At 48.1% G+C, this 12898-nt stretch overlaps 1 protein-coding gene across 1 annotated transcript in view; it reads left to right on the top strand.

Annotated features, from left to right (window-relative positions):
- Positions 1-3533: 3533 nt before the first annotated feature.
- Positions 3534-12898, top strand: part of LOC147224174 (LHFPL tetraspan subfamily member 6 protein) — a 53911-nt gene continuing 44546 nt past the window's right edge. Inside the window, exons 1-2 of the mRNA XM_086164147.1 lie at positions 3534-3776; positions 5858-6351. Of these exons, the coding sequence (XP_086020273.1) occupies positions 5967-6351 (385 nt within the window). The 5' untranslated portion in view covers positions 3534-3776; positions 5858-5966. The remainder of the gene's footprint in view (positions 3777-5857; positions 6352-12898) is intronic.

Here is a 12898-nt window from a genome sequence, read left to right as displayed (position 1 = left end):
TCCGTCACCGATTTGGGTCCGGCCGGTCTCCCGAAGGTTCCGCTACCAGATTATTTAATTCAAAAATCATTTTAAAATAATAGAATAAATAGAAAATAAAAAAATTAAAAAAACAGATAAAAATTCTCCCTTTTTGTCTGCGCCACTCCCTTTAAAAACCGTAGAATTCAATAAAATCACATCTTTTTATACATCAACGACAGGATGACGGATCGTTAGAATTAGGCGTGTTGTTTGTTTTCACTCTATCTCCACGTCAGTTAAGAGTTTAAAAAAATAAATCTATTTTTAAATAGTTAACCTATTGTATTTATCACCTTAACTCGGTATGGTCGTGTGCACCGCGGGAGAGCAATGCTGCGTTCAAATACAGTCGGACATATTGCGCTCACCAGGAAGTTTGGCGATTGATTATTGATTGGGAATAAATGGGATTGGGATGACCTCATGGTCACTGAGGTGATGTTCCAGAAACTTCCAACAAGAACTGAGCACAAAGGGACACACAGGAACCTGTTTAAGTTTGTGTTTTGTTTTTGTTTTTTTGTCTTACATTAGTTGAATGTTGGAGCTTATTGACAACACAAATCCTTAATGTGAAAATGATTTACTCGTATCACTTATTTTAACCATAATCTGAGATTTATCTGCAAAGATTATCCTTTTTTTTTTTTTTTTGGCATAAATTGTCATTTGCTTGTCATTACATTGTAAATAGTTATGTTATTCACTGAATCATTAATCTTGTCCAAACACAGCGGTGCCCCCCCTCCCATGAATCGGTGCAATAAAAATAAGATAAAGTAAAAAAAAATATAAGAATATAAGAACAGACGCGACCATCGGTCCTGCAGCCTGTTCCTTGTCCCTCCAGCTGGTCGGAACAGCGGTTTGCTTCATTAAAACGCCAGCAGGTGAAACAGAAAACTGCTTCCTTGACAGAAACCCGGACAAATTGCGACCCCTTCACCGACCCCTCTCGACAACTGGTTGGGAAAGAGTAAACTCTTAGAAAAAAATGAGAATTTAAATCAGCTGCTGTGGTGGATGTAACAATGCCTTTTCACAATCCAGTTAAAACAACATTACATTATTGTACTTTCATAGCGAAGTGTATTTTACCTATTTGCTGTACTCAGTTGATGCCATTCCTATGCTGAAATATCCATTTATTATTTCAGCATCACAACAAAACTATTGTCTATTCATATTTTGCACTCAAATTAAATGTACATCTTATTTTATGGGTGCAAATGTGTGTTCATAGGTTACAGACTAGCCGTTTGTTCAAGCGAAAAGCAAAATATGTTGTGCGGAGATGATTGTAAAGTTGGCCAATAAAATAAAACATACCTTAAAGTACCTGTAATGAAGTACAATATTTTAAGGACTGATTTATTCACTGTCCACAACTTGAAAGCAGAAAGACTCTGCATGACCGCTGGTGCAAAGGATACACACTTCAGAATCGTCAGCGGTGTGTGTCTGTCCGACCACGGGGGTTCGGCTCCAAACCTGATGACCGGGGTTTTGTGAGAACACGAAGCTATCCCAGCTGGGCAGGAGGCAGGGTTTGCCAGTTTATCACTTGGCCGCATACAGAGTTATAAAACTACTCATGTAATTTTAAAAAAAAAAATCCTGTCTTATATCTCTAACCAAGAGGTGCTGCTTTCGTTGTATTGTTGTTTTAATTGCTGCTTTTTGTCTGTTCCGATTCCACTGTAACCTCTAATTTTCATTGCACTCTGTGCATTGACAATAAAAGTCTTGAATCTTTGAATATAGAGACATAGTCGTGTGATGCGCCTTCAATAAAATATATCATTATTATTATTATTATTATTATTATTATTATTACACAACCATGCACTCTCTTCTTCACTCATGTTGCGACAGACAACCATTCACCCTGTCATGCACGTCAGATCCAGACATAGTTGAGTCAGGTGTCGTCAATAAAAAATGTTTCCGTGACATATTTTTTGCTTCAAAATTTGAAAACAAAATGATTTTTTGATGAAAAAACCTCTAGTGACATTGTTAAAGCCCCAAACCCCTATAAAAAAAACCCAAAACAATGGCATAAAAAACAGGCAAAATTAAAAAGATTGATTTAATAACCAGAATAGCCATTGTTAGCCTTGTAAACATGATGCCGCCTCTTACTCATGCTACCGATCAATTTTCTAATAAATTCTAGCGGCAAATTTTCCCACAGTGACAAAATTATCTCTTTTAACGCAACAATATTTTAGGGGTGTAATTTCATCAGTTCTTTTTTAATAATCATTTTTAATATTAATTCATCATGTATCTTTTAGAGGAGCTGTTCATTTCATACACAGAGTTTTTAAAATTTACCTGTTTACCTCATTTACACTAAAAAAAAAAAGGGAAAAATTTGGACTTTGTGTTACTTCTAGAAAATATTTTTACTGGTGGTTTTTACACCCCTGGCATAAACATACAACCATTCACCCTCTCATTCACAAGTTTTATAAACATGCAACCAATCATGCATCATATAGAGATACAGCCACCCACTCTCTCTCACACAAGTTATATAGAGAAATTGAACCAAATTATTCACCCTCTCATTTTCACATTGCATAGACATACAATCATTCACCCCCTTAGTCAGTAACATATAGAGACCTGCAAGCATTCGCTCTGTCATCTCACAGTATTTCTTTCTTTTGTTTTCCTCCACTTCCTGTTTTTCCCACCACAGTAACACGGTAACATTGCTAACGGAGGACTCGGGCCGTAATTTTGGGATATACAGGACTGTCTCAGGAGATTAGAATATTGTGATAAAGTTCTTAATCTTCTATAATGCAAAAAAAAACAAAACTTTTTCATGATATTCTAATATTTTGAGATAGGATTTTTGAGTTTTCTTAAGATGTAATCCATAATCAGAAATATTAAAATAATAACAGGCTTGCAATATTTCAGTTGATTTGTAATGAATCCAGAATGTATGACATTTTTTGTTTTTGTGCTTTTCTAATTTCTAAATATTCTCATGTTCTGAAACAGTCCAGTAAAACCCATCAAATTCCAGCTAAATGAGTTTTCCGAGCGTGGATTTCGGTCTTTCCGAGGCACCCCTGAACGCACCGGGAGCACGGAGCGGAGAGGGCGGGCGGGGGGCGTCGGCAGCGGCAGCGGCGAGCCCGGCCCCTGGGTGGGATCTCCGTGATTGACGGCCTCCCCCGGGGAGCGCTCCGGAGCCTCGCCCCCTCCCGGCCCCTCCGAGCGGGGACGCGGGACTCGGCTCGCAGTCAGTCCGCCGCCGCTGCCGCTGCCGTCGCCGCCGCCGCTGCCGCCGCCGCCGCTCCTCCGAGGGGGGTGGGGACTTATCGATCACCGCTTAGCTGCGATCGATCCTATAGGGAAGCGATCGGGCTCTTGGAAACCTCCGTGTTCCCCCTGCGCCGGAGAAAAGTTTCCGGAGGAGGAGGAGGAGGAGCCGGGTGGGAAGGAGCCCCTGAGCGGAGCCCCGGTGCCGGAGTCCCGGCGTGGGAGCGCTCCTCCGCCCGCCTCCGTTATTCACATTCCGCGGGTGTGAGCACTGCGATAGCGGAGGAGGACTCATCGCCTCCTCCACGCCGGCTCCACGCATCCTGCGGCCCCGGAGCCGCGGCTTCCCCCCCCCCCGGATCCGGATCCCGGACCCTCCGTGGCCCCCCAGACTGCCGCCGGCTCCTGGAGGGTTTCACCACCTGAACGGATGTCGGATTTCTTCCTGTCACCTGGCCGGATCTCAGGTGAGACGACACACACACACACAAGGACATTTATTTATACTTCTATAAAAAACAAATATGATGTTGGATTGTTCGGGTTAGAGGATTCATTAATTCTAAAACTCCTTAGAAGGATTTAGTTGACTCTGTGCTGAGGAAAGATGGAAATAGCAATTCTTAACACGGAGCAAGTCCGGAGATGGACACAAACAGTGACTCAGTATTTGGAAGGTCCCTGGTTGGATTCCCTCAGAGGGCCTTTCTGTGTGGACTCTACATGTTCTCCTACGTGGGGTTCCTCAGGGTTCTCCAAGTTCCTCTAAAGGTCCAAAAACCCACAGGAAGGTCCCCTGGAGCCCCGAAACTGTCCAGATGTATGAACGAAAGGGTGAATGGTTGTATGTTTATACGACGTGAATAGTTGTGGGTCTTTATATGACGTTTGAAGGAACGGTTTGATATTGAATGTTGAATGAGAGGGTGAATCGTTGGGAAAGGCTCTCGCGCTTCCATCTGAGTGCCAGATATTGGTGTGAATGAATGAATGAGCCGTCACAACCGCTGTTTTGACATTTGGGTCGTAAGAAATTAACACCACATGGATATAAATGAACGCCATACGGCTGGGTAAGGATGTCAATCACCCGGATGGCGTCCGGCAGACAGTGAAACTTCAGGATCTGACCCCCGTCAGCCTTCGCTTCAGACCCGGAGAGGACGATTGACCTGCGCAGCCGCCACGTTAGATTGGAAGTTATCCATGTTAAAAAATGTTGTTGTCGTGTTACGGTCGTCCCTTATTTGTCACAGGAGTTAAACTCCAGAACCAGCCGCGACAAACGAAAATCCGCAAAGTAGCAACCATATTGAGATCTTGTTTTGTTGTTTTTTTTCCGACACACACAAATGCAGTCAAATGAACGCAAGCAACTGCGACTTCCAGCGAGCTAACCAGCAAGTTAGCCTTTCAATTTATTTCTTCCCAACAGATGGTTAAACGTGAGCGCAGGAGTCGAGTCAAATAAGAAAACCAAAAATGTACCACTTCGGGGGAGACTTTTTTTTTTCCCCCCACAATGTCCCAGTCAAAGTGCACTTGCTTGATCCGTCAATTTACCGTTGCTTTTCCCAAGAAGGGGAATGTTTTCTGACTGTTCGGAAAAACATTTTTTCTCAGGGACGATTTCAAAAGCTTAAAAGCGTCTCCCAGCGCGCAGTGCAAGTCATCAGAGTAAGGCAATGACAATAAAAATATACTCTGTTGCGGTTTTGCAAATACAAACATATATTGTGCGAAGTATATATAAATATTAACTCAGAATTTTTAGCATAGGTTTTTACACGGCCATTTGAAAAAGTAGCTCAGGAGGTGAAAATGTGCAGAGCCTTTGGGTGTCACAGCAAGGGTGGAAATTAATTAAAATCTTCCAGGGATCATTCACAAAAACACAACACCGCAGAGGAACGCTACGAGTAGCTTTGGCACGTGGGTGTGAAACGGACGAGGCGAGGTGCTGAACGCGTGCCATGTGCAGGAGATGCAGGGAACGATGCCGCGGTTGCTGAGCCAATCAGAGCCCGGGATACAGAACGCCGCGCTCTGGTCGGTTGTAGAAAATGCTTATTTTCCCATCAAAGTAATTGAAATAATAAACGTATACTGCAAAAAAAAAAAAAACGGGCGGTATAGCGAAAAATCCGAGATATGAAATGAGATAAAAAGTTAAAAAGCCGCAATACAGTGAACGGCGAGGGACGACTGCACATCTATTGCAACTCCTGAATCAATCGGTCATGTGATACTGTGAGATCACGATCCATCCATCTGTCAGGTCCCAGTCCACCGTTTTGAAGTAAAGTCTTTCCTGACTTAGTGAGAAAAAGACAAGAAGAAAAGGATGAGGAGGAGGAAGACGCCCGCTGGGAAGCAGGAACTGGATAAGCACTTGCTTTAGCTCACGTTCCAAAAGCTCACGTTCCTCAGTCGGATCCGACTCTTCCTCAGAATCGTGCGCCCTACTTTTACCGATTGTGTTATAATTTCGTGTTTTGGGGGGGGGGGGGTTCTGTCCCGCTGACCTGAACTTCGGTGTTTTCCCCAGGGATTCACTGAGGAGGTGAAAGCTGCTCGCTTCCAGGCGCCCCCATCCCCACGGCGACCGCTTCCCCCCCCCTTGCCCGCCGTTGAGTAGACGCCGCAAAGGGCTCACCATGGCGTCCAGCCTGACGTGCACGGGGGTGGTCTGGGCCCTGCTGTCCCTGCTGTGCGCCGCCGCCTCCTGCGTGGGCTTCTTCATGCCCTACTGGCTGCTGGGGACTCAGATGGACAAGCCGGTGTCCTTCGGCACCTTCCGCCGCTGCTCCTACCCGGTGCGGGACGAGGAGCGGCAGGCCACGGTGATGCTGGAGCAGTGCGGACGCTACGCCTCCTTCCACGGCATCCCCAGTCTGGAGTGGAGGATCTGCACGGTGGTGACGGGCGTGGGCTGCGGCCTCCTGCTGCTGGTGGCGCTCACCGCCGTCATGGGCTGCTGCATCTCTGACCTCATCTCCCGCACCATCGGCCGCGTGGCCGGAGGAATCCAGTTTGTCGGAGGTGAGTGAAGTCCACGCGGTGTTTTTACGCGCCGGCATTCGCGTGTTAGGGAAGATCCGGTTCTCGCGGAAAAGCGGAAAAGAGAAGCGCTTTTTCGTTATGGATCGAACGTGCTATTTGGAGAGAAGCCTCGATTCCGATCGTTTTTTTTTCCGGGATCTACGCCCTCAGAAACTCCGATGATGGCGACGTTGTGTCATCTCAGCGGGATGAGCGCTGCCTCCCGCCCTTTGAAAGCTGGGAGAGGCTCCAGGATGGAGGATGGAGAAGCGTTGGCTTGGTCCCAGTCAGCTGTTGCACCCTGCAGAAAGCCAGCCTTTCGCATAACTCCAGAGTAATAGCCTGGAGAGACCATCCCGCAGGAGTAGAGAAATCAGTGTAACTATAAATCTGCGGCCACAGGGGGGCCCGGGGGCCCCGGGGGAGCGTCTGCCCCTCCGGCTCCCCGGGAAATAAACATCTCCCTGTAAGGCGTTGCTCCATAACGGCGGGTGGGTTCACATGTTTGGAATTTACAGTTTTTTTTTAAAAGGAGGCGTTTTCCCCGGAAGATGCAGGAATGGTCGGAAACGAAGGAGTCGGCGAGATGTCGCGCTTCTTTCCCCAGGAGAGAATCGGTGTACGACTCGAGGATATTCTGTAACCTTGGCTGATTATTTCGGGGCGGCACGGAGGCGAAGTACGTCCTCCTCACAGCAAGAAGATCCCTGCATGATCTCCTCCAGGTTGTCCGGTTTCCTCCCACGCATGCAGGAGGTTCACCGCAGACCTGAGTGGCCGTTTTTAACGTATATTATTTTGAATGAATGAGTGAACGCTTGTTTGTCTCCATATGGCTCGTGGCCCTGCTTGCCTCTGAGTGCAGGAGAAGCGGTTTGCGGAACGAATGAATTTTGGTGTGTTTCTCGCTGCGCTACACATTTCCGCACGGGCGGCGGCTCGGTTCTAGCATTCGAACCCAGGCCCCCCGTGAGCAGACGACATAACTCGTAACTCACAAAAGCGGCTAAAAATACAACAGCGGCGTCTCTTAAGAAACCGTGGGTTACACAAGACAGTCCCCGGGCCCGGCCGGCCGTTCTACCTCGACTGTTTCGGTTTGTTTCGCTTTTGCGCCGCTTGGGGAAAAAGACAAGCGGATACGCGAGACGTACGACGCACCATCTCGGTCGTAAACGCCGGGAAGTTAACCCCGTGCAGAGAATTTCCATTTCAGAAAGCGGGTTGGTGTTTTCGGAGGCACCCGAAGTTCTGTCGGCAGAGAATCGCGGTATTTTGTGCAAAACGCGCGCGCCCGCCCTTCCTTTTCCATCCGCTAACATCATCCTGGAATCCGATCTACAGCAAGTCGATCGGCGGCGATGTGGACTTTGCACCCGGGCGGCGTGGAAACATCTGATCCGCCTTAACTCGCATTTTGTTTCACACACGCAAACCCACACACCGTGTGTGTGTGAAGCATCAGGGCGCGTGTCAGAGGGGCTTAAAATAACAAATACAGTTTAGGGACAGGAGGCTTATTTAAAGCCCCCCATCTAAGCAGAATGAAAGTGACACGGCTGCCACCGAGGACACAAACACACAAAGGCAGGAACATCTGAGGAAAAACGGCAAAAACATCAAGGCTCCGGCGAAGGCGGCGTTTTTTCGGAGCCGGCCGAGGACGAAATCGGTGTTTTTGCCGTCTCGGAGATAGCGGGTGTCTTTACCGGAGAGATCTTTACGCCGCGGGATGAAGGCCAACTTTACGAGCGTCAGCCCCGAAGCTCGGCAGCCGCCGCCAAATCGACCATTTATGCTCGACGTACGACAAAAGATTTTCACGGTCGCGGATAAAAAAACTGAAAGTCAGAGGGAAATTTTAGGATTCTTACGTCATCTCGATCGCTAAGTATAAGGCGGCAATCTAAGTCGTGGGCGTACAACGCTATCAAGTCTTACAGTCTTCACGGTGAAGGAACACAATCAATAACCAATAGATGAGCTACAAGTAAACAGGAAACCCGGGTAGACAAACACTCGCCAACGGAGACGGTATTTGTCGGCGCTGTGGATGAACGGGAACGGCGAAGGACGTCTCAATCAATGTGTGGCGCCCAGAAAGAGGAGCGGATGTCGGACCGCGTCAAGGAGGAAAAGCGGTGGAGTGAAAAAGCACAGGCTCTGCAAATAATCAGGGGAAACATTGAATTGTGGGAAGAAGAATCTTGCTGTTTTGTAAATAGTGACCCTGTAAGACTCACAGTCTTTGTAAAATCTCAGGAACTAGGCTTAAAAACTCTAAAAACGTATGGGTAGCATTGGGTAGCTAAAGGAGCCCCACCTGCACGCGGGCGCCGCTTATTTATTCCTATTCCTGGTGAAATGAAAGCATCAGTTCTGTTCATTTTATTCCTGAGATCAGACGCGGCTTTGCGCGCCCGCCGGCTTCCCCCGGAGACGACGGGGTTTTTTTGTCCGCCGAGGCTCCAAAGTCTCCGGCCTTAATTTGAGAGGCCGCATTTCACCGGCCCTCTCATTAGCTCACAAACTAGCGCCGGCGTTCCCGCGCCTCGCCGGCTCACCCCGCTCACAATCCCCGTCACTTCGCCACGGCTTTAAGACGGCGGGAAAGCAGGTTGCGGGTAGATTTTGACGGAGCTGCCAGGTTGAGTTTTTCCTTTCCCCCCCCCACTCTTCCAAGAAGCATAAATCTGAGGAGGACCACCGCGACGCTCCATGCCCCAGTTCTAAAAGGCTTAGCTACTTAGAAACATCAGTATTAATGATGTATAATATAGAGGATGATTAAGGTGAAAGCTGGCGCACTTACCCAGAAATGTGCACTTTTATGTAAGGAGAGCTCCTTTTAAGCTCGCAGCAGCAGCCGCGTACATACGGCATTACGGCGAGCTGCTATTTTTGGGGCGGTGGGATTAAAAAAAAAACGCTGTCTGTCTGTCTTCCTTGCGAGTTCCTCACTTTTTTTTTTTTTTTTTACGGGACTCACAAATCCAGACATGCAAGGATTTAGTTTTGGGGGGCGGAGGAGGGTGGGGCCGTGCATCGCAGGGGGCCGGGATCGGACGTCGGGTTTTTGGAATCGCCCCCGTTACTGAACTATCCAGCTTGACTGTTATTCCAGGAACTAGTTTTCTCTTTAAATTTGAATTCCCACTAGCCGTGAGGGACCGCGTTAGCGTGTCTAGAAACACATTGAAAAGCAAACCTTGGAAGAAGAAGATGAAGACGACACGGACAACATAGGGAAGGCGAGTGCATTGTGCGAACAATAACCGTGGAGCGCTGCTCTTAGCTAACTGCGGACTTATTTTGGGCCAAAATGTTGGTATTCCTCTGCGAAACCCCTCCGTGAAGCTCAATTTTTTTGCTGCTTCTGTACAAAAGAAAACAGCTGAGCAGCGACAGCCACCGTTTTTTTTAAAAATGGAAGTATCCGGTAATGGGTCTCACCAATCGCCGAATCACCAGCGTCACACGACGGGCTCTGGTTCCTCAAATGCACCGAGAGACGCTCTTTCTTGAAAAGATTGTAGGAACTGCAAAGAGTTCTCCGGTGGGTAAGGGGGCTTTTATCGCCTTCGTGAAGGAAAAGACGAAACCAGATGTGTTTACTTGGCTGCGAAATAAGGATCCGCCACCGGAGGAAGGAGGAAAAAGGTGATGTGTGATTCAGCCTGCCATTAGCAGGCGCAGGGGGGTGGGAGGGGGCGTTGCTAAATGAGGCATGCAGCCGGAGGCGAAGCGGCGTGAATTTATCGCCGTCTTCGCCTTCCGACGCCGCTCTTCCAACTTCTAGCGTCGCCGCGCTAAATATCCTCCGCTACTTCACCCCGATCCAGTCAGTGGGAGTGGTGGCCCGCTTCCAGAAGGCTGACACCAGTTTTTCGGGCCGGACTTGTCAAACCGTAGCTCCGGTTTTCGCCGCTTGTGTACAATATGTCGCGAGAAAACAGCTTAGCGCTGATAGTTTTTAAAAATGCCGTTGGAAGTATCCGGTACTGGGCGTGGCTTATGAGTCTCACCAATCACCGACGTCACGTCAGACTGTGAGATTCCAAGCTTGGATTTTGGTTGCTGGGTATTTAGCTGCACCGCCGCCACCCAACCCCCCCCGCAGAACCCAGATCGACTTATTAGGTGCCCCCGAGCGCAGCGCCGCACAAAGGGATTAACATTTCCTTCAGGCAGGCTGGATATAACAACCCGCTGGACCTGCTCCCTGCTCCCTCCCACCAAATGATGAGTTTTCGTTTCCCGGTCCCTCATCCTTCCACCCTCAACCTGTCCGGACGAAAGGGGGAACATTTTTCACATTCTGCCGTTACTGTCGCCAATTAAAACGACGAGGAGGAAAGGAGGGCGCGGATGGTGGTTGGAGACCCGAAGATCTGGTAGAGCTGGTGTTTCTAACCGTTTTCCGGTCCGCGTCTTCCATCGGGAGGAACTCGGAAGAAGCTCCGGTTCTCCGCAGACCCTCAAATAGCCTTCATTGCAGGATGGATCCATTGCTATGACAACCAAGATAACTGTCACTTTGTCAGTGTTTTTTTTTCTTAAAGTCCAAAGTCCAGCAGGCTTGATAGAAAAAGTACCTTCCCGACATCTGCCGTACTTCCTTGAAACGTCGTTTAGTCGCATTTAGAGGTCAATGATGAGGGGTGAATATGGATCGGTCATTATCTATATCGCTGATCCTGCACCCGGGGGATTGGTGGGGTGGGGGGGGAGGCGGGGCTTGACCCGGACCTGTCAATCACAGGGCCGGGGTCGATACGGTTTATCGAAGTATTCAGAAGAACAATATAATCAACGCTCGTTCGTTATATAAAATATAAAAATCCGCCGCCATGTTGCCAGCATGGCGAAGGAGAAGGAAGTCGGGGTCACTGTCAGGAAACGCGGGATCGCGGGGGAAAAGAAGGGCGTTTCGAAGGAATAAATGACGAGTTTCAATCTTCGGCTGGTCTATCAGTACTGACAATAAAACCCGCCTCCGCTCGCCTTGATAGGAATCGGATCAAAGAGGAAATGAAATCTGGCTCTCCGAGGTGGAAGGACACGGTACGATCCTGGTATTATCCCGGTCCCAGAGCCGGTTCGGCATTAACCCGCTCGCGTTTGGAGACAGTCGGTCGCACATCGCGAATCGTCGAAAGCGTCTGGAAATATGAGTGAAAATATACGTTAGAAAATGTCAGGCGAATCGATTGCCAAATTGGGCCTCTTGGCGTGACGGCTCGCTTGTCTCTACGTGTTGCGTAAATGAGGGAATGAATGGTCGTATGTTTCCAAATGACGTGCGAAGGAGACGCCGAATGGTTGTCGGTCTCTATCTGTGGCCTTGTGATTAACCGGCGGGTTGAACTCGCCTTTCGCCCAATCGCAGCCGGGATGGAGTCCGTCACCCCCGTGACCCCGAGAAGAAGATACGCGATATAAAGAATGAGCGTTAAAAAGCGGACGGTCGGAGGCCCTGTGGGAACAGATTTTGGTCACTTAATCTATCGATCGGATTTTACCGATTATTTCTAGATATACCATCTGCGTCTGCTGTTCCATCACAGCATCGACGTGTCCGAAGCCCGAAGACGCGTGGAAAGAAAAGGCTAAATCCCCGGCTCGGCGGCGCCCATCTAACTCGCTCGTGCCTCGCAGATTTTCCCGATGGCGGCGCGCCGTGAGCCGGATCACATCCCGACCGGCCGCAGGACGCTCCGATTCGTGGAGTGAGTTTGACTGCCGGGCTCGAAGGGATTCATAGGCTTGTGATTTAGACGGCTGCCAAGTCCGGCTATAGCTTAAAAAAAAAAAAAAAAAAACTCAAAATGATTTAAAAACTGGCAGGAAAACAGCGAGAGAAGGCGCCGGCTCCGGAGCGACTCGATCAAATTGTTTCCACACCTGACTGAAAAAAAGAAAAAAAAAAAACTAGATTAAAAGCTATAACAATCACCGTCGCTTGGACAATAAAATAAAAAAAAAAAAAAATTAATAATAAAAAGTCGATGTCGTCATGGTTTGGTCCAGAGATTAGCCCGATCCTGAACATTTCAAGACGGGATTCGGAGAGCATTTGTCGGCGCCCTGATTCGAGGCCGTAAATAAAAAAAAAAAAAAAATTAAAAAAAAGCGGGACACGGAAAAGGACAGGGGTGTAAGTGGTTGATTTGCAGCGGCGGAAGCTAAACATTACATAACTCACGCTGGGAGAGACGGATGTTCCGGAATCTCCCAAAATATTGTCCTGCAGTAAACGTCAGCGGGATCTAAATCACTTCAACTCCCGATAACAACGTCGGGTCACTCCGGGCTGTATTTTCGGCGGGAATGACGTCGCGGCGCGTCCTTGAAACTGACAACGCGACTGAACAAACGATATAAAACAGCCGCGATGCTTGAGGAACTTTAATGCCGCCGTTTGTACGCGGCGGTTCTGATACATGAGCCGAATTATTTTTTTTTTTTTTTTTTTTTTGTTGATAAAGTTACAAACGGGTTTCTTCCCGCTGTCTAAAAACACGCGGTACGAAGACAGGTGAACGGG

This window comes from Fistularia commersonii, chromosome 18 (assembly GCF_037954325.1).
Source record: "Fistularia commersonii isolate RoL2024-O1a breed Wild chromosome 18, RoL_Fcom_v1.0, whole genome shotgun sequence".
Taxonomy (NCBI): domain Eukaryota; kingdom Metazoa; phylum Chordata; class Actinopteri; order Syngnathiformes; family Fistulariidae; genus Fistularia; species Fistularia commersonii.
Note: the sequence above shows the minus strand (reverse complement) of the source record. Positions and strands in the feature narration are given on the sequence as shown.